Consider the following 22,353-nt stretch of genomic DNA (forward strand, 5'->3'; position numbering starts at 1 on the left):
ATCTCTGACCGCACAACTATTGCCTCTCAGAAATCATGTCATACTGTGGCTGGTTTGGTTCTGCATGTGAGACAGGCAGGGAGAGGAAAGAAGAAGGAATCTAAGCATGCACAGCACAATTTTACGATTATCTGCAATGTAAAGTGAGTCAGCAGCAGAGTCAGGGGAGGAAAAGACCGGAGGAAGCCAGCATCTACTGTCAGCATTTTGTTTCAGGCCTGAGAATGAAAAGGGTCAGGAATAAGCGGCTGGAAAAAGATCCATAATCAGGGAAACACCACATGGTTTGACAGTAGGGGATTAATACAAATTTTTTTCAGGGACTCAAAGTAAAAACTTTTGGCTGAGCCAGTTATTTCCCTGCATGAGCCATCACTGCAAAGTAAACAGAAAAACCACTGCCTATATAGGGGAGGGAAAAAGATGTCTTCCTATCAGCACTAGAGAAAAAAGGAGTGACCTGAGATTCCATCAAGCAGAACAAGCAGAAAAGGCAGATGCACAGCACTCACCTCTTCCACGGTCCATTTGGCCACGCTCCTGGCAGTGAGGCCCGAAACCTCCGGCAGCAGCCTGCAGTGCTGCTCCCAGCATAGATGGAGGCGGTGGGTCGGGCTGGAGGACAGGGAGGGCATGAAGACAGACTGATGAAGGGCCTGCTGCAGAGCAAATTCTGTGTCTGGAAACAGAAACAACAGGAGTCAGAGTCAGTAGTCAGTCCTCAATTTGAAGCAATACCAAAAAAAAAAAAAAAAAAAAGTGTGTGTGTGGGTGGGTGGTAATACTTTGAAAGGGGAGAAAGGTGGGGCAGGAGCGCAGACTGCTATTCTATGGCACACTGCACTCTGAGCATGCCCCCACAGAGGGGAAGGAAAAAACCAAAAGCAAGGCTGCCAGGCTGGCGACGTGATCGTTAGCTGTTTCTAGGCAAAATGACGTCCTGCTGCTAACACAGACGATGTTTGCAGCGTTTTATTGACAAGGTGGAGGAGTTCTGGTAACAGCATCTTTGGCTGGAAATAAATGGCACAATTCCAGTTCACAGCCCGTAACCGGCTTGCTAACAGTGAGACGCATGCCAGATGATGGCCTGGACCAACTCCCTCCCCCACAAGAGACTCTAAAGCCAGTAATGCTCCAGACACCAATATTTCTCTCCATTTGTCAAACGAGAGTGAGGCTTAAAAAAAAAAAAAAAAAAATCACTCCCCCACCTCCCCCCCAACCAAATGAGCTCACTTGATAAGTGCAGAGTCATGGTCCTAAAGGGATTTGTCTGGTAATACAATGGGAACTGACGCAAAGGATGGAACAACACAGAACATGTTCCTCTGGGTTATAATGGTTAATGTTTATTGTCCCCTCTCCTCCCCCCACCAATACAAAAGGGAAGCATTTCTAAACCTTGGAATACTTCATGTAAGATTATGGTCAAGGTTAATGGTGCCACCATGTGGCAACAAAGAATTATGCTTTGCTACTTTACTGGCAAAAAAATAAAAGCTTATAGCAAAGATACAGCTTCCTCCCTTGTCATCCCTCCAGGGCCGCTGAAAAGTGCTGGGACGGCTCTTTGATTAAAGTCCTGCAGACTTTATCCACAGAAGAGGTGCAGCTTGCCCCACGTTGCCTGGCAATGTGCCTCACCCTTATTCTGGAGGGCCACCCATAGGGGTGAGAAGGAACTGCAGAGTCCATGGGCCATTTAGTTACAGTATTGGACTTTCTACTGAGATTACCAATTGGTGCTCATTGTGGTGGTGGTTGGTGATGTTCCTGTAGAAAACAGACTGAGGGTATGTCTACACTGCAGTCAGAGGGAGGCATACCCAAGTGAGCTTTGATCTAGCTAGCTCCAATAACAATAGCAATGAAGTTGGGCAGCACCAGCAGTAGGGTGACCAGACAGCAAGTGTGAAAAATCGGAACAGGGGTGAGGGGGGGTAGTAGAAGCCTATAGAAGAAAAAGCCCCCAAAATCGGGACACCTGGTCACCCTAACCAGCAGCAGCACAGGCTAGCGGCTTAAGTACATCTCAGAGCAGGGCTGTAGCTGCAGGTTACCCAGGGAGTTTGAGGAATCCCCCCTCCTTGGAGGATTATAAGAACAGGTTAGACAAACACTATCTAGGGTTACTGTAGGACAGTGTTCCCCAAAGTTGGGATGCCGCTTGTGCAGGGAAAGCCCCTGGCAGGCCCGGGGCGGTTTGTTTACCTGCTGCGTCCACAGGTTCAGTCGATCGCAGCTCCCACTGGCTGCGGTTTGCTATGCCCAGCCAAAGGGGGCTGCGGGAAGTGGCGGCCGGTACGTCCCTTGGCCTGTGATGCTTCCCGCAGCCTCCATTGGCCTGCAGCGGCAAACCACGGCCAGTGGGAGTCTCGATCAGCCGAACCCGTGGACGCGGCAGGTAAACAAACCGGCCCGGCCCACCAGGGGCTTTCCCTGAACAAGGGCGTCCCAAGTTTGGGAAACACTGGTCTAATATATTTAATCTGGCCTCACTGTGGGGGGATGGAGTAGATCAGTGGTTCTCAACCTTCCCCTCCCCCCCCCCCCCCCCCCAGCCCTCCACAACATGCTATAAAAATTCCACAGCCCACCTGTGCCACAACCACTGTTTTTTGGCATCTAAAAGCCAGGGCTGGCAATAGGGGGTAGCAAGCAGGGCCACAGGGAGCCCCACAAAGCTGTGTTGCTCAGGCTTCAGCTTCAGCCCTGGGTGGCGGGGCTCAGGGCCCAGGCTTCAGCACCGCACAGTGCAGCTTCGACTTTCTGTCCTGGGCTCCAGCAAGTCTAATGACAGCCCTGCTTGGAGGACCCCCTGAAACCTACTTGGGGCTCCACAGGGGGCCCCAGACCCTGAACCACTGGACTAGATGACCTCTTGAGGACCCTTTCAGTCCTACATTTCCGCGATTCTATGAAATCCACTGGGGGGGTCAGAAAGAAAATAAAATCACTAAAAGATGGAGCACCAGAAGAAAAGCTCCAATGGAAAAAAAACAAAGTTGCAAAGAAGAAAAGGCAAGTTTCAAAGACCTGCAGTATCCTCATCAGACCATGGGAAAGCAGCACAAGAAGTAGACTTTAGTCCAGCAGAGAGTCAATGCACTCTTCATTATTAGACACAGAAATCAAAAGGGGAAAGAGACAAAAACAAAGTCAGGTCAGGCAGTGATGAGAATCTCTCTGCATATATGAAAAAATACTGAAAGAAAAAAAAATACCCCACAAGATAGAATATTCTACAGGAAGCAACCATCCCAAAATATAAAACAGGAGCTGGTTATGTCCTTTTTGGGGTGTGGAGGGGAGAACTATAAATAGTCACAACTACCCTTCCCTCAAGGGACTGTGGGATAACTTCCAAAAAGAGACATAGTGAAAGCACTATATTTTGGATTATTTTAAAACTAGACAGGGCAAAGCAGAGGCTAGATTTAGGGAGAAATCCACCAGGGGGAGCACCAGTAGGTTTAGCCCTTCTGCCCCCGCCATCTCTAACTTCCATGACTGTAAGATACATGTCATATGTCAAGCTATATATATATATATATTTTAAAAAGCAGAAAATTACTTATTCAGAGTTTAAAACCCTCAAGCACTCAAGCTCATGCTCAAATAAATTGGTTAGTCTCTAAGGTGCCACAAGTACTCCTTTTCTTTAAGGGAGGGTATGGAAATTCCTCGGATTTATTCACAATACTTTATTTTACTGACATCATTTTCCTGTTTGGTCACTATTTCTTACAGTGTTGTTCCATCATTGTTATTTCATGTGGCATGTTTGGTTCCCTTGTCTATTCTCTCCTTAACACTGGGGTGGTTTTGCCCCAGTGTTAATCCTTCATACAATACCTTTCCTCTATCTTTGGAGCAGGGGAGGTTAAAGTAAATGTGTGTGTGTGTGTGTCTGCTAAAAAGTCTGCATGTGTATGTGAGGTGTTATAAATACCACTGAGGGATGGGGGTAATAACTAGGAATAATCAGAATTAAGATTTCTGTGTTTTAAGTGAACACTGTGGGAAAAATTCCTAACTGTGGTGTAGGGAGGTTATTTCACATTTAAAAAGGAAGTGGCAGAAGCCAATCTGCCGGATGAGAAGCTGTTAATCTATGAATACTGATACATAATAATGGAATGAACATTGTAAGTGACTTGGTCAATGAGATATAACTGACGTGATCAGACTGTCCTGTGTGAATGTACTGATCTGACTAAGGCTTTGTCTACACTACCACTTCTACTTCTACTGCCGTTTCCACGGTATGCATCCGATGAAGTGAGCTGTAGCTCACGAAAGCTCATGCTCAAATAAATTGGTTAGTCTCTAAGGTGCCATAAGTACTCCTTTTCTTTTTGCAAAGACAGACTAACACGGCTGTTACTCTGAAAACTACCACTTCTGTTGGTAAACTTTTGTTGGTCAGGTGTGTGAAACAACACACACACCCAACTGACATAAGTTTCACTGGCAAAAGTGCTGGTGAGGACAGCACTATGTCGGTGGGAGAGGCTCTCCTGCTGACATATTGGGGGTGGTTTAAATATGCCAGCAGGAGAGCTCTCTCCTGCTGCTGGACACAACCCTTAATAGCGGGCTGCAGAAAGAGCAAAAAGAAAGCCACAAGACAGATCTTGATAAGCAGCCTCAAGCACAGACTTGGAAGACAATGGGCAAGCTATCAGCTTCAAGGACCTCATAACCTGTCTCTAACACACAGCAAGCCTCATTTTGGCCAAAGCTAGGAGGGTGGAGATCAAAAGAACACTAAACAGTTTAAAAAAAAAACCTTTTCAGTAGGAGAAGAGGGAGGGAGCTCAGACAGGGAGACAAGCTGACAGAGAGAGAGGGGGAGAGAGAGAGAGGCTCTGTGGAAGAGCCCCAAGGGGAGTTGGTCCTCCCATGCCATGAGGAAAATGGTTAGATAAGGTGTCAGTCAAACATGCATACAGTCTGAAAAGCTTTTGTTCTAAATAAACAGTACTTTGCTTTAAAGAGGCTGTGTGATCACTGTATTAACCAGTGTTATTGCTCCCTGAGGGAACAGAATGGCAGGGTCTGAGCTTAAGACATAATGAGATAATCATTAATACACAGGGCATTGCAATCCAGGGCCTGCCCTGAGAGTGAGAGAATTGTATGATTCCACCTGCAGCCAAGTGATGGTTGGAGGCCCAAGAAAAGATGCACTACACAAGACCAGGAGGGGCTGCAGGTTCAGTTTGCCTAGTGATTGTGGCAGCCGCACTGTTTTAAAGTCAGACAGGACAAAGCCCTGACTAAGATACTATCAGGCACTGGTGGGTTAATGCATGACAGTAAATAACTTAATAGCGCTTTCCATCTCTGTTGTCTATGATTCTGTCTAAGCTGAGCCTAGCTGGAGCAGATGGATGTTCTCTAGAAGGCCAGAGCTGCTTCTGGCTGGCAGGGGTACATACGACTGACCACCGAGTAAACAGAAGAAAAAGTAAGGCATCTGCCCCAGCTTGTGCCTGTTTAGCTATTGTTTACTGGGACCTTATTACAATGTTAAATCCAGCTAAAAGCCAGGTCTGCGTGGTTATCTGAACTCATTTTTTATATTAGATCTGTAAGTTAAACATGCAGTTTGCGGAAGTACAACCAGTAAGAACTTTTTCTTTAAAAAGTGACCCACCACTTGCCCGAGGAAAAATTCCATATTCTCTCCCTTGCTCTGCTGTGGCCTCTCTTATTTTCTGAAAACTAGAACAATTTTAAAAGCCTTAAAAAAAAAAAATCATGAGGAGTGATTCAAAACTGCTACCATGTGATGATTGTCTGATGGGATCCATGGGAAAGCAGACAGTGACTCTTAGTCCAGCTTCCAGTGGACACATGTTTACCAAAAAGCCATCTCAGCAGACAGGTCAAGGAGTGAATGGGGAATGAACCCCCGCTCCCCCTTAGAAACGAGTTTCTCCATAAAAGGAATGAGGGTCCATCAGTGGGACAGTGTCAGAGGTCAGGCTAACTTGCCTTCCTGCTTCCTGGGCAGTAGCTGTGAAGAAGGGCGTAACTCTAGCGCATTAAATCTGATACCTCCAAGAGCCCTTAACATTTGCTTTAATACATTTGTGTGGGGAGGGGATGACTAGGACTGTAGCACACACTTGAGATAATTGCCTGCAGCTAAAATGCAGCATTCACCAGAGTGAAGTACTACAGATTCAAAAGCTGTGAAGTACCAAATGGTTTGATGGTTTCTTTACCTAAAACACACACACAAAATCAACCAACCTTTCCCTTCGTATTCCTGTTTCACTAGCTGGAGCTTTCTATAGGCATGCGAGCACCCAACCCTGAAAGCATAAATCAGTTATGTAAAGGTAACAAAACAAACAATAGAGACAAATTGTTTTTCTGCAATGAGTGTTAATGGGATTTTTTACAAGAACCAAGAGCTTTCCTCCTTAGAACTGGCACTCACATCCCCTATTTCTCCCTCCACCCATCACCAGACATCTCTCATGGGTAAGTGCCATGCTGCTACATTCACAGGAGGAGATGCAGATTTGGGTCCATGGCAGACAAAGGAAAGAAATCCTCTCCCAAATGTGGGGAAATTTAAATTGGACCTCATTATCTCATTATACAACTGCAAACCTCTGGACAAACTGGCTGCTCCAGAGCCACTGCTTCCCTTTCCCATTTCAGGTATAGCTGCTGTTGTGGGAAACTTACCCACTAGCGCACTGAAACATGCTGCAAAGTCTCACTTACTTTTTTGGTTTGGCGATGGTATCTGCAGATGATTCCTCTTCCATCAAATCCTTCTCTTGACTGTTTTCAGACTGCTCTGACAGACTGTGGACGCTGCTTTGACCCGATCTTTCACTATCTTGCATGGAAGATTTTCTAGAGAGACAATAATTTAAGCTAATTAACTCATACATTCCACTCCTCCAGGAATGCTGGATATTGTTTGACTTGTACGTGACAATAACTTCTAAGCACCACCTCATGGTTCAAACTTTCCACTCCCACCCACTGGTTAGTGATACACAGCACTTTTCTTAGCACTGACGCAGAGAGATGATGTGAGACAAATCATCCCTCGCTAGCCCAGGCTCTGATCTCAGCAGCAGTAAGGGACCATGGAAGCATTAGTTCTGGTGCATCAAGAGCTTTAAACCTTGATACCTTTGGATAATATTTAAATGAGTTTTCACGGCTAAGTTTGGTGCATAAACTGAGTTGCAACAGATGTGCAAGACAAGGGAGAAGCAGTGGGGCACTGTAAGATTTGCACTAGGAAACTCAAACCTCCCACGAGCAGGAAATGAATTGTTTAAAACAACAGTATATTACATTTCTGTACTGCCTGTTTTCCCACAAGGGTCCCACAGCTCTGTACAATCTTTCTACGTACAGCACCACTGAAACACAGCCAGCTTGGGAATGAGGCTGGCAGCTGGGGACACAGAACAGTGCTGGGAGAGAAAGAGACATTTGGCCAAATACATTGCAATGGAGGCAAACCCTCTTCCTACTAAACATGTCCAGGGATTTTTGACATCCACGCAAAGCAGACAGAATGTTAACATTTAATCAAAAAGACCCCCTCCCACCACACACACACACACACACACACACACACACACACACACTAAATAGCACAACTGAAGCAAACTGCTGAGATCTGCACTTCTGGCTCTACCAGAATCTAGGGGCATGTCTACACTACAAAGTGAAATTGATGTATGACAGCTTAAGTTGACCTAACTATGTAAGTGTACACACTACAATGTTCCTCCTGCCGCTGTAACTCGCTCGTTAAGCCGATCCAGTAAATCCACCTTGATGAGAGGCATGAGGCTTAGGTTGACACAGTTCGGGTGACATAGTGTCTGTACAGTCACTGTGGTACTTGCACCACTGAAACTGAGTGGGGTGGAATGGGCTCTCAGCCCCCCACACTGTCTATTTCAAGTCAGTGTAAGTGCTCCTGGTGAGGATGCACACCACTGACAGAAGGAGGGCTGTGTGGACAGGAAAAACAACAGTAAGCCCTGGTCTACACTAGGACTTTAGGTTGAATTTAGCAGCGTTAAATCAATGTAAACATGCACCCGTCCACACAATGAAGCCCTTTATTTTGACTTAAAGGGCTCTTAAAATCGATTTCCTTACTCCACCCCTGACAAGTGGATTAGCGCTTAAATCGGCCTTGCTGGGTCGAATTTGGGGTTCCTGCGCATAACCAGCAGCCAGGCGATTTGCCTCAACCTCCCACCCTGCCATAAACGTCTCCCCCTTACTCTCACAGATATTGTGGAGCACACAGCAAGCAGTAATAACAATGGGAATATTGGTTTCGCTGAGGTCTAAGCGAGTCAGTAAACTGCGCCAGCGCGCCTTTAAACATCCAAATGCACATTCTACCACCATTCTGCACTTGCTCAGCCTGTAGTTGAACAGCTCCTGACTACTGTCAAGGCTGCCTGTGTATGGCTTCATGAGCCATGGCATTATGGGGTAGGCTGGGTCCCCAAGGATACATATAGGCATTTCAACATCCCCAACAGTTATTTTCTGGTCTGGGAATAAAGTCCCTTCCTGCAGCTTTTGAAACAGACCAGAGTTCCTGAAGATGCGAACGTCATGTACCTTTCCCGGCCATCCCACGTTGTTGTTGGTGAAACGTCCCTTGTGATCCACCAGAGCTTGCAGCACTATTGAAAAGTACCCCTTGCGGTTTATGTACTCGGCGGCTTGGTGCTCCAGTGCCAAGATAGGGATATGGGTTCCGTCTATGGCCCCACCACAGTTAGGGAATCCCATTGCAGCAAAGCCATCCACTATGACCTGCACATTTCCCAGGGTCACTACCCTTGATATCAGCAGATCTTTAATTGCGTGGGCTACTTGCATCACAGCAGCCCCAACAGTAGATTTGCCCACTCCAAATTAATTCCCAACTGACCGGTAGCTGTCTGGCGTTGCAAGTTTCCACAGGGCTATCGCCACTCGCTTCTCAACTGTGAGGGCTGCTCTCATCTTGGTATTCATGCGCTTCAGGGCAGGGAAAAGCAAGTCACAAAGTTCCATGGAAGTGCCCTTACGCATGTGAAAGTTTCGCAGCCACTGGGAATCGTCCCAGACCTGCAACACTATGCGGTCCCACCAGTCTGTGCTTGTTTCCCGAGCTCAGAATCAGTGTTCCACAGCATGAACCTGCCCCATTAGCACCATGATGCATGCATTGGCAGGGCCCATGCTTTCAGAGAAATCTGTGTCCATTTCCTGATCACTCACGTGACCGTGCTGACGTCGCCTCCTCACCCGGTATCGCTCTGCCAGGTTCTGGTGCTGCATATACTGCTGGATAATGCATGTGGTGTTTAATGTGCTCCTAATTGCCAAAGTGAGCTGAGCGGCCTCCATGCTTGCCTTGGGATGGCGTCCGCACAGAAAAAAGGCGCAGAACAATTGTCTGCCATTGCTCTGATGGAGGGAGGGGCGACTGACGACATGGCTTACAGGGTTGGCTTACAGGGAATTAAAATCAACAAAGGGGGTGGCTTTACATCAATGAGTATTTCAGGCAGGACTTCACGGAGGGTTCCAATAAGAAATGGTGCACCTAAGTAATTGTTCTTATTGGAACAAGCAAGTTGGTCTGGCCTCTGATTGATACATGGCTAGATTTACCTCGCTGCACCTTCTCTGTGAGTGACTGCAGTGTGACCTAGAGGAATGAGTCCCCTAGACAGGGGAGGGGGGAAGCAAATGAGTACAAAACAAATCTGGTCTATTTCTTGTTTTCATAGAATCATAGAATATCAGGGTTGGAAGGGACCCCAGAAGGTCATCTAGTCCAACCCCCTGCTCAAAGCAGGACCAATTCCCAGTTAAATCATCCCAGCCAGGGCTTTGTCAAGCCTGACCTTAAAAACCTCTAAGGAAGGAGATTCTACCACCTCCCTAGGTAACGCATTCCAGTGTTTCACCACCCTCTTAGTGAAAATGTTTTTCCTAATATCCAATCTAAACCTCCCCCACTGCAACTTGAGACCATTACTCCTCGTTCTGTCATCTGCTACCATTGAGAACAGTCTAGAGCCATCCTCTTTGGAACCCCCTTTCAGGTAGTTGAAAGCAGCTATCAAATCCCCCCTCATTCTTCTCTTCTGCAGGCTAAACAATCCCAGCTCCCTCAGCCTCTCCTCATAACTCCCTCAGCCTCTCCTCAGCCAGCTCCCTCAGCCTCTCCTCTCCTCTCCTTTGATCCACTCCATCTATCTTTTACTTCTTTGGCTGGCAGCTGACGGTGCAGAAGGACTGCATGCCATCCACATCTCATGGCTGCTCGGCAGAAGACGGTGCAGTAGGACTGCTAGCCATCCTCATCTCTTGCCTTCCTGGCAGAAGATGGTACAGTAGGACTGCTAGCAGTCCGTATCGCCTGCCTGCTCACCATAAGATGGTTCAATAGGACTGACTGCAGGACTAAAGAGAATGACCTGGTCAAGTCACTCCAAATTTAGTCCCTGCGCCCATGTCTGCCCAGGCGCTCCTGGCCGACGTGGCCAGGAGCACCTCGGACATGATGATGATGGCTACCAGTCGTACTGTACCGTCTGCTGCCACAAGGCAATGGGTTGATGCTGCTGTGTCTGCCAGCACCCAGGAGACATACGGTGACGGTTACCTGAGCGGGCTCCATGCTTGCCGTGGTATGGCGTCTGCACAGGTAACTCAGGAGAAAAGGCACGAAACGATTGTCTGCCCTTGCTTTCACAGAGGGAGAGAGGGAACGGGGGCCTGACGATATGTACCCAGAACCACCTGTGACAATGTTTTAGCCCCATCAGGCATTGGGATCTCAACCCAGAATTCCAATGGGCAGCGGAGACTGCAGGAACTGTGGGATAGCTACCCACAGTGCAACGCTCCGGAAGTCGACTCTAGCCTCGGTACTGTGGAAGCACTCCACCGAGTTAATGCACTTAGAGCATTTTCTGTGGGGACACACACACTCGAATATATAAAACCGATTTCTAAAAAACCGACTTCTATAAATTCAACCTAATTTCATAGTGTAGACATACCCTAAGTCAGCTGTACGTGGCTGTAAGTGCAGTAGCTGTAAGTCGACCTAACATAGGTTGACTTTACTGTGTAGTGTAGACATGGCCTAGGCAATTAACCCCTTAGTTCCCAGTCTAACCGGTAATATGTTTCGGTTGACTCTTGCAGCCACAGGGTTGATACACAAATTTTCCTGAATGATACTCAACTCCCACAGCAACTGCATTCATAGAGCACCATCATAAAGGCTCCCAAAGCACTTCATGATCCTATGAAGTCATTTCTCCTGCACCTGAAATGCAGTCACCTCCAGGATGGAATGCTGCAGTGGTTTAACAGCACACAGCAACCCTGCTTGAGAGTTTCAGTACAAGAAGTAAAGAAAAAGCCTATATCCAGTTGAAAGGGCAAGGAAAATATTTATGGCAACAGAATAGACTGTAATTTCCTTACTGGAATTTGACCAAGGCAACAGGATAAAGGAGGAAAAAAACCTATTTAGAGCATGTAAACAGTGTATAAGTACAGTGTCCCATATTGGGATTGTGCAAGACAAGCGTTAGTGGTACTGTGACAAGACACCTGCTTCACCTCGCAGAACTCAGCATTCCCCGCTCTGGTGGTGGAGGCCTGGAGTAAATCAGTCCCGCTCATAGGCGCCAACTCCATGGGTGCTCCGGGGCTGGAGAACCCAAGGGGAAAAATTAGTGGGTGCTCTGCACCCACCAGCAGCCAAGCTCCCCTCCCCACCCCACCTCCTCCTCCTCCGAGCACGCCGCATCCCTGCTCCTCCACCTACCTCCCAGCGCTTCCCACCTGGCCCCGCCAAACAGCTGTTTGGCAACGTTAGCATACTCTGGGAGTGGGGGGAGGAGCGGGAACGTGGCATGCTCAGGGAAGGAGGTGGGGAAGTGGCGGGGCCAGGGCGGGGATTTGGGGAAGGAGTTGGAATATTGGCAGGGAAGGGGGGAAATTGGGGCAGGGACTTTGGGGAAGGGGTTAGAATGGGGGCAGGGACGGGGTGGGGAAAGGTGGAGCAGGGCCAGGGGCAGAGCAGGGATTGAGCACCCACGTGAAAAAGGGGAAGGTCGGCGCCTATGGTCTCGCCCCAGACAGCTCTTAGTCCTCATTCCAGTATTTACTCTTCAGTATTTACAAGGTGAGCCTCAGGGTAGGTCCCAGGAGTGCTTTTCAGCCAAACAAAAAGAAACAAATTCATAACACAAAAAGGGAATCTCTCTCCCTGCCTCCTCTTGGGAGTGTTGCTTTGTTATGTTGGCCTCTGGTTGCCAGCCCTTCCCCAAACAGTCATTAGGGGGGTTGCTTCCTCTGTAGGGAGGAGAGCAGCCTTCCATCCAGGAGAAGCCTTTTCTCATTGTTGCAGCTTGTCTCCCATCTCTCCTTACTCTCTTACCAGAAAAGGGTTTTTTTAAAGGTCATAGGCAGCCCTTAATCGGACTCAGGTGTCCCTAATTGACCTGAGGTAACTTCATTTCAGCTCATGGAGAAAAGGGCCTTTAATGTTCTAGGGCTGATACATCTGCCTTCCACCAATGGCAGAATGTATAAGGCAATGAATTTCTAAGTCAGAGATTGTGGGTTCAAGTCCCATCTGGGGTGAAAAACTACCACTGTCTGGTGGCTCCCGCTCTTTGTCCCAGGTATAAAGAGGAGAGATGAATCCAGTGCTTTAACTGCTATCCTGTTAACTCCCATCTTTCAGTCTTGTGAGATAATGCAGACACTGGGTATCAGCAGAGCTCTGGTCAACAACAATAAAGCCAGCCTCACCTGGACTCTGGAGAGTCCTCCTGTGGGTCTATGAATGGAGCAGGAGTCTCTGGTCTCTTGGGTTTCTGGACACTGTTGCTGGGTGAAGGCCTCTCCCCACTGAGGCGATCCTGTAATGAGCTTTCTCTGTTCAGGTTTACTTCGGAATACGGGCAGCCAACTAACCTGTGTTGAAAACAAATACAACCTCGTCTAGCCCTTCCATGCCCACCCTGCCCAAATCAGGGATGCATGCACCAACAAGCCCAGAAGAGCGCAGCAATTTGGGGGACAGAGCAAGGGAAAGCATGTGGGCAGAAGACCCCTGAGGAGCAGACAGTCTGTTTAGCAGCTGCATGCCAGACATGTACAACTGGCAGTATGGGTGTGCTAGGGGGCATAGAAGAGGAAAGGCAGACCAGAGGAGGACGTGTCAAGGAGGTTCTGCTCTGAGTTGCACAGGTGACTTCAATGGGCTGACACCAATATAAATGAGAGCAGAATCTGGCCCAAAGCAGAGGTCAGTGATGAACAACTAGACTAAAGGAGAGTTTTGAGGAAGGATTTGAAAGAGGAGAGTAAAGCTGCATGGTGCACAGGGTCAAGAGAGGGTGTTTCAGGCACAGAGCAGCACAAACCCAGGCACCGGATATCTTGTGGGAGGAGGAGACAAAGGGAGCATCAAGGTGAGCTGATCTGACAAGCAAAGTGAAACTGCAATGTCTAAAGTACAAAAGAGTGAATTTCCTAACAAGAAAAATGATGAGTGAAAGTACAGGGTAAGCCCTCCAATGGCAGTCCCTCTTCACTATGGTATGCCCACTCCACTGCTCTGTTGGGAACAGTTTTACAAATATTAATAAATTAAGGCTCAAAACTTCTCTGGGATCTAGGTATTCTTAGACCAATTTTAGAGATAGAGAAACTAAGCTATAGAGTGCCAGTGACAGAGCCAAGATCAGAAACCATGATCACATGATTCCCAGTGCTGGGCTCTATCTGCTAGACAACACTGACTCCTTACCAATAGCTATTCTCCATTAACCTCCTGGCCTGTGCAGAAATTTTTGCACCTCTATTCTATCTGAGAATTTTAGATCACTTTACACCACATAAAAGCTAGGTATTATTATTATAGACAATAAGTAACCCTTACGTGAGGTAGGCAAGTATGATTCCATTTTACAGAGGGAGAAAATTAAGACAACAGAGAGTTTGATTCCTCCAAGCTCCCCTGGAAGTCAGTAGCAGAGCAAAACACTAACAACTACACCATGCTCCCTCTCCCTTAAATCTTGTGTGTTGCTTTCAGGGATGTTATTTTATAAAAAGGAACAACATTAATGGCAGTAGGTGGTAGAAATCCTCATCCCACTGAAATACAATCTAGTTTCTGATACCAATAGTGCAAGCTGAACTGATAGTCAAGCAGTCCATTTAGACACAAGAGGGAGCTGCAACCAAAGATATGACATTATCTACAGAATAACAAGACCCATGCAGTGCAAGGGGATATAGTTGTACTGTTCCCATGGAGTCAGGCAGCTAAAATGCTTGTGTCAAGCTTTCAAAATTATCCCTTACAGCCCAGGTGCACGTACGTATAATGTGTTCCATATCGGGGTCCCCTGACATGACCAATACCCTGGCAGCCGGGGGTAGGACACCCCTGCCCTGCTACTTCCATCATATCAGCAGCACCTAGTAATGAAAATAGTTAAACAATATATTTTTTGCACTTGAAGATTAGGCAAGAGAAGAAAAATGTAACGTAATGGCATGACATCATCCGCCTCACCTAACGGGTGCTGCAGGGTGTGTCCGGTTTTTGCACACCAGCCCACAGGGTGAATGTCAAAGCTATCTGCATCGACCCAGAAATCATAGCTGTGGTCCCAACCATCAAAATGTATCTAAAAGGGAAGCCAAACAAGTACAGACCACACCAGCAGTGCAGAAGAGAGTTAAGGTTAGGACTCAGCTTTCATTTTAGCCTCTTCCCTGGCTGTTTTAACTTGTTCAACTTTTCATAAAAATTTCCTTTGGAGTGGCAACTTTCCATGCTGTATGTCACACAATCCTCCCTCTGACCTGGTCAATGTAGAATCATAGAATCATAGAATATCAGGGTTGGAAGGGACCCCAGAAGGTCATCTAGTCCAACCCCCTGCTCGAAGCAGGACCAATTCCCAGTTAAATCATCCCAGCCAGGGCTTTGTCAAGCCTGACCTTAAAAACCTCTAAGGAAGGAGATTCTACCACCTCCCTAGGTAACGCATTCCAGTGTTTCACCACCCTCTTAGTGAAAATGTTTTTCCTAATATCCAATCTAAACCTCCCCCACTGCAACTTGAGACCATTACTCCTCGTTCTGTCATCTGCTACCATTGAGAACAGTCTAGAGCCATCCTCTTTGGAACCCCCTTTCAGGTAGTTGAAAGCAGCTATCAAATCCCCCCTCATTCTTCTCTTCTGCAGGCTAAACAATCCCAGCTCCCTCAGCCTCTCCTCATAAGTCATGTGTTCTAGACCCCTAATCATTTTTGTTGCCCTTCGCTGGACTCTCTCCAATTTATCCACATCCTTCTTGTAGTGTGGGGCCCAAAACTGGACACAGTACTCCAGATGAGGCCTCACCAATGTCAAATAGAGGGGAACGATCACGTCCCTCGATCTGCTCCCTATGCCCCTACTTATACATCCCAAAATGCCATTGGCCTTCTTGGCAACAAGGGCACACTGCTGACTCATATCCAGCTTCTCGTCCACTGTCACCCCTAGGTCCTTTTCCGCAGAACTGCTGCCTAGCCATTCGGTCCCTAGTCTGTAGCGGTGCATTGGATTCTTCCATCCTAAGTGCAGGACCCTGCACTTATCCTTATTGAACCTCATCAGATTTCTTTTGGCCCAGATTTCTTTTGTAACTACTGTTTTCCTGAGCTCTACATCTGTAGTTACAAAGAACAAAGATTCTGGTGACAGTCAAATCTTAGGGCCCTCAACAAAGCACGGGATATGTGGCTATTTAGTCACATCTTATCTTTGGGCTTAATATTTGCAAGCTCAATTGCTTATTTAATTGGTTTGCATTCTAGGAATCCAAAAATGTTGGCCTATAGGTGGCACAACTGGTTATAGAAAATGAGTTAGTACAGTTTTTGCACTGAATAACTAGAACTTTTTGTTCGCAGTGTTGGCGTAGCCATGTTGGCCTCAGGATATTAGAGAGACAAGATGGGTTAGGTAATATCTATTACGGGGCCAACTTCTGTTGGTGAAAGAGATGAGCTTTTAAGCTACACAGAGCTCTTCTCCAGGTCTAGGAAAGGTACTCAGAGCTTGTCTACACTGACAGCGTTGCAGCGGCACAACTGTACCAGTGGAGCTGCGCTGCAGTAAGGCGAAGGGCATGGCTACACTGGAAACTTCAAAGCGCTGTCGTGGGAGCACTCCCGCGGCAGCGCTTTGAAGTGTGAGAGAGGTCCACGAGGCGATTAGCTCCCAGCGCTTGGAGCCTGTTTACACTAGCGCTTTAAAGCACTCTGACTTGCTGCGCTCAGGGGGGTGATTTTTCACATCCCTGAGCCAGCAAGTTAGAGCACTATAAAATGTAAGTGTAGCCAAGCCCCTAGTGAAGACACTACCTATGCCGACAGGAGGAATAGGTACTCTTCCTCCCCGAGAGGCAGTAGTGATGTCAACAGGAGAAGTCCTCCCACCACCACATAAACCTGGGCTCGCGTTGACTATGGGTTTCCCCTCCCAGTTCCCTGTTAAGAAGAGCTCAGAAGTTGCCGATGAACTTCTCATTAGTAGTATATCAATGTTCCATTCATTCACATAGATCATGCAGAAATTGCTCAGGGGAAAGCAAAACCATTTCTGCAAATGTCATTCCAAAATAAGTTAAATTAAACTAGTACCTGACAATAGTAAGCAGTAACACGATGACTCACATGGGACAAACAAGCGAAACATCATTTCTAGACTGGACAGCTTTGCTTTCCAGATCTGTTATCTGTAGGGTGTTCCTGCCTTTTGTCATTTCCATAACAAGGAGGAGCCAATCTACACACATTCTGTACCTCAAATCTGTATTCCTGGGCAGAAAGGCACTGTGCTTTCCTTGAAAGGCATACCTTGATACGATGGTCCTCCTTCTCAGCTATTGTTGCCACTCTTATTAACATGGGATTTCTCCTGTCCACAGCCTCCAGCTTTGTGTTAACCTGGAACCCATGGGCTGGACGCTGTAAGAGAAGATTGTAAGTGGAACTGTGAAAAGTCCATAATTTCAAGTCATATAGTACTCGTTATCTTTTCTGGATAAATAGGTAAGTTCCTCCACATACCACAAACAATCCTTTGCAACTTTGGGCCCCACTCCTTGATGCCACTGACTACTTTTGAAACCAAAATCAGGATTTCCTGATGGGTTATGTTGGCAATTTGCTAGCAGCCAAAGGCCACAAATGGGACAATCTGAGCAACACAGAGGAGCTTTTTGCACTCCATACTGGTGGCAGATTTTATTTCCCTCTTAAAGGTTAAAAAAAATTTAGAATTCTCAGGGTAACCTTGACACCATAGGTTTAAAGATGCAGGGCTATTAACCACCCTATGTCTGCAATCAGAACTCCTACTGGGATCCAGAGTATGATCCATCCACCTCCTCAGGTATTTTGGAAGGACACTGGACAGCTAACTACTATGTAACTGAGTTAAATGCAGCCTAGGATGGTAGTGACTGAAAGACACCATCATCTGACAGCTCTCTTCCATAATTTAGATGATGGGATTTGGCAGATCTCATTTCAGTCACTTGTGGACATGTGGTCACATCACATAAACCCCTGTCAAAATTGGCAACAAACGGTCCTACTGCTGGTAGTCTCAGCATAGGCCATTAATTTAATGTGCATGGAAACCCTACTACCATTTCATCCAAGATAGTCCTTCCACCTCAGGGTTGACATACACTGCATGCAGCATGGGGGAAGATGGCCCTGCTGTTACCAGTGCTGTTCCTTTTCTGCAGATAAACAGCGAGAGCAAGTATCCCAGGCTGTCCATCTGGCACCTTTTACCAGCAAGAAAATCACTTCACGTTTTTAAGATTTCTTGATAATGTAGCCTCCTTGGCTTCAGGATGCAGCAATCTCTAGTTAACCCTTTGGATACTACACAAAGTCACATCCTCTCTCCATAGCAACTGGAGGCAGGCCAGATCTTTGCTCTGACCCTGGGCTTAGAACAACTGCCAAAGCTGAAAAATACTACCTGTAAGAAACATTTACAAGTGCTATTCAATTCAAACCATTTGCAGCAGAGCCGGGACATGACATCCTGGAAGAACACCCTATTCCTTTTCAAACTATTTAACAAGCAAACAACAGTCAGAAATGTTTCAGAGTAACAGCCGTGTTAGTCTGTATTCGCAGAAGGAAAAGGAGTATTTGTGGCACCTTAGAGACTAACCAATTTATTTGCGCATAAGCTTTCGTGAGCTACAGCTCACTTCATCGGATGCATACTGTGGAAAGTGTAGTAGATCTTTTTATACACACAAAGCATGAAAGGAAGATGATGTCTGTCTGTATCTGTACAAGTTTTTTCATGCAGTTGATAGATTTCCACTCCATACGGCTAAATGCAGTGCCTTGCATAATGACAGGTTTCAGAGTAACAGCCGTGTTAGTCTGTATTCGCAAAAAGGAAAAGGAGTACTTGTGGCACCTTAGAGACTAACCAATTTATTTGAGCATAAAAACCCTGGGCAAAATACAATCCTCTGAGGGAGGATCAGACTGACTGACATGGAGGGTCCTCAAATGAAAATTCATAGGTGAGAGAATTTTCCCTTTCTCTGTCCCCTCCATGTCAGAAAGCCTTCACAGTAGAATGTAGAAAACAGTAAATCAGCCCTATGGTGGGAGGAAGGATTCAGCTTACACATGTAGAATTGAAAAGGAACTTAAGGGCTCCAGGGGCATCCTGTCCTGTAACATCCCTCTACCAAACACTGCACCAGCGGGGGTGAGAATGTTGACTCTACATTATCTGATAAACTGTTTGAGAATGACAGACCTCCTCAGAAGATGATGTGTGTGATCTCTCCACCGACAAAAACCACTGCTCTTTTCACAGACTGCATAGTCACAAGAGGAGTTGTACCTGAGGCTTTGAATACCTTTGCTGTATTTATTTTATTCACATCTAATATGCATTTCTACTTCCTTAGGATGTTTGGATTCAGCCAGAAGGGCAACATAGCACTTCCTATTATGCGAGGCAGACTTCAGTAACTTTGGGGATGCGGAGCTGGTTAGTTCACTGATGTACCATATTTGATAGAGTGTGTAACCGCACTTTCATTGACAGCAAGCTCCAAAATCCCCTTGGGCGAAGAGGTAAGATACTTTCAGCAAGAAAAGGAAGAGACCTACCAGCTACGAAGCTGAGAGGTGGCTTTATTAGGACTTGTAGCCCACAGATCAAGATCATGGCAGGGATCTGCACATTGCAAGAGGACTGATAAGAGCAGTGGTCCTCCGATGTGTGTTATGTGACTGCACTGAGATTATCATGGGTTTCTTATAGTGTGCAATATGCCTGCAGTCTTTGACTTGTCTTTCCAAAAATTGCTGGTCTTGAGCCCCTGGTAAAGTCATCTTGTAAAATGAAGAGTGTTCTTTGTTTCAGCTGACTTTGCTCTGATGTGTCCATTGTAACCAACATCTAAACCTCAAAGGACACAGACAAAATTACTGAATTTCCTTCAAAACAGGAGGGTGTTTATCAGTTTCTTAGAACAAGTGACTGAAGGTATGTCTTCTCACCTTCCTAGTTGATGGGTTAGGTAGCATTGGATTTTGATTCAGGATAAGTCCCTGTTGAAGAAAGAGAGAGAGAGAGAGTGTGTGTGTGTGTGTTTTGAGAGGAGGTTCCAGTTACATCTAACTCAGGTTTGAGAACCAAGACCTGAAGGTAGTTATAATCACAATCTTCTTTACCATCTATATTTCAGTGGCTGAAGGGGAAAGGCATAAGGGAGGGTCTTTCAGCACACATCTGAGATAAGAGGACCACGGCCTCTACTTTTGAGTCTCTCTTCCTCTTGTGGCACCTCTTTTGGTTTTCCCACTGAACTTGGATGCAAACAGGTTCCTCAACAGGCTGCCCACCTGGCCTGGGATGCACTACAAGGTGAGCTGATCGAGACAGCATTCCCTCAGTTCTGAGAGTATCTTGCTGAGCTGACTGACCCTGATTTTCCTACTTGGCATTGAACCTGAGGAAAAGAGAGCTTCTGCCCAGGACAGGAACAAGGTTACTTCTCTAAGGAGAGCTGAAGGTTTTCTGCATTCTTAGCAGTTATATACACACTGGATTTCTGAAGAATCATCTGCTGTAAATGGAGGAGTGTCTGATGGCCCAAAGCATGAGACAGGTTATACTCCATGACTCCTCCTTGGACCACACTCTCCCTCCAGTCATATAGAAGTCCAGATGTGTTCCCACTACATGGGATCTGATATCTAAACTGAGCAGGGGTGGCCAAACTGAGCCTGAGAAGGTAATTTACCAATGTACATTGCCAAAGAGCCACGGTAATACGTCAGCAACCCCCCCATCAGCTCCCCGCTGCTCCCAGCGCTTCCCATCCACTGGCAGCCCCACCAGTCAACACCTCCCCTTCCCTCCCAATCAGCTGTTTCGTGGCATGCAGGAGGCCGGGGCGGGATGGGGAGGAAGAGGAGCAAGGGCACTGCAGGCTTAGGGGAGGGGGAGCAAAGGGGTGGAGTGGGGGCAGGGCCTGTGGCAAAGCCAGGGGTTGAACAGTGAGCACCCTCCGGCACATTGGAAAGTTGGCGCCTGTCGCTCCAGCCCCGGAGTCGGTGCCTATACAAGGAGCCACATATTAACTTCTGAAGAGCCGCATGTGGCTCCGGAGCCCCAGGTTGGCCACCCTGATACTGAGGATCAGCTTCTCCGGACCCAACAGGAGGTAGCTGTTAAATATAAGAATGAATTTACCTAGAAAGCAATTACATGAATTTGAAGAAATTTGGACCATGTCTCTAGATATATTTAGATAAAAAATGTTCAGATGGCTCGAAGAAAGCCAGTCCTCCATTCTTCCTACCTCCTCTTCTTTCCTTCCCCACCCCTTCTTCCTATTCACGTATGTTTTCTCCTGTTTTATTACTGTTACTCTCCTCCTAACATGTTATGTCTATGTAGTATTGCCTGGTTTTGTATTGTCTGGTCTTGCATCCTTGACAAGCTCCTAACTCTGCATAATTCTACTGGAGATCCCATAAAGCATGTGGTATTTGAAACATATACAAGCTGCAGGTCATTTACCTTTTTGTACTTTGCATTGTCTGGTTCTTTACGGAAATCAATACAGAATTAATCACACACAAAAAATGAATTCATCAAGAGATGCCAGTCCTGGATCTGGACCAAGGTCTTTATATACTCATTTGCTGCAACTGCTGGCTGGAAGCAAAGCAAGAATTGTGCCAGGTCTCCACACGCGAGCCCTACTAGCCCAGGAGATGAGTCAGATTTTAATCTCAGCAGATGTGTGCTAATGTTGGACAAATCAAACGCTATCTTTTCCCATCTCTCTTCTGAAATAAAGAATGCCTGTGACAATAACTTATATGCTAGAGTTTTATGAGGACTGTAATTGGCCCTTCCACTTGTTTGCTCAAAGCCATGCTTCTGAAGGCTTTTGGCAATGGCTGCTGGACCCTGCATAATATGATGAGAAGGTCATCGGACAAGGGTAGACACATATTCCTTTCACTTGAAGGGGGGGATGACATTGGCATTCGTGAATTCCTGTGTAGAAGTTACAACTCTGCTTCTATTGCAGCAGGAAACTAAAGTATCGCTGGGTGACTCGCCTCAATTGTATCTCCAGGAGGATTATTTTCATATTCTAAAACTTTGGGAAGACAATGACATAATGATGGATTTCAGTATTTCCACCTGGAATATTGATCTCCTTATGGACTTGTTGAGAGAACTGAGATATAAAAGAGGTTGCAGGCCATTGTTTCTCTTTGAATCACAAAGAATCTTGCCCCCTTTCCAAAATCTCTCTTTCTCCCTGGAACTGGTTCTATTGTTCCAACGTGTAGGAGATGGATTATTGCACCCTTAGTCTTCTGATGCTGTGAAGGGTCTTTAGATAGCATTTTATTTTAATTAACTTTGTGGAAAACATGAACTTGTCCCTGGGACGAGTGACTTCTATTGAGCATCCTTCCCTGATTGCCTCAAGTATCCATTTTCTGAGGGCCCATCTTGAAGCAAGCCTCATAAAAGGGGGGAGTGGTTCAGACTTGAGAAACCCCAAAACAAGAGAAGCTTTTGGGACTGGATGGTTTGGAATCCCACCAAGGGTCTTCCAACAGCAATGGCCTCTTCCTCATGTGTAATCTCTATGCTAGGACCTGAAGGAGCAGTGACTTCAAAGGTTTCAGAGTAGCAGCTGTGTTAGTCTGT

At 46.5% G+C, this 22,353-nt stretch overlaps 1 protein-coding gene across 5 annotated transcripts in view; it reads right to left on the minus strand.

The window, feature by feature from the left end:
- Nucleotides 1-22,353, minus strand: part of LOC125624686 (lethal(3)malignant brain tumor-like protein 4) — an 84,429-nt gene that overhangs the window by 17,918 nt on the left and 44,158 nt on the right. For 4 of the 5 annotated variants that reach the window (XM_048825836.2, XM_075121407.1, XM_075121409.1 and 1 more), the window contains 8 exons: nucleotides 19,671-19,721; nucleotides 16,971-17,081; nucleotides 14,630-14,744; nucleotides 14,433-14,532; nucleotides 12,853-13,017; nucleotides 6,751-6,885; nucleotides 6,268-6,329; nucleotides 513-679 (listed from right to left, as the gene is read on the minus strand). In XM_048825836.2, the coding sequence (XP_048681793.2) occupies nucleotides 513-679; nucleotides 6,268-6,329; nucleotides 6,751-6,885; nucleotides 12,853-13,017; nucleotides 14,433-14,532; nucleotides 14,630-14,744; nucleotides 16,971-17,081; nucleotides 19,671-19,721 (906 nt within the window). The remainder of the gene's footprint in view (nucleotides 1-512; nucleotides 680-6,267; nucleotides 6,330-6,750; nucleotides 6,886-12,852; nucleotides 13,018-14,432; nucleotides 14,533-14,629; nucleotides 14,745-16,970; nucleotides 17,082-19,670; nucleotides 19,722-22,353) is intronic. The other variant, XM_048825837.2, reaches the window with a different exon arrangement.

This window comes from Caretta caretta, chromosome 19, assembly GCF_965140235.1.
Source record: "Caretta caretta isolate rCarCar2 chromosome 19, rCarCar1.hap1, whole genome shotgun sequence".
In the NCBI taxonomy this organism is placed as follows: Eukaryota; Metazoa; Chordata; order Testudines; family Cheloniidae; genus Caretta; species Caretta caretta.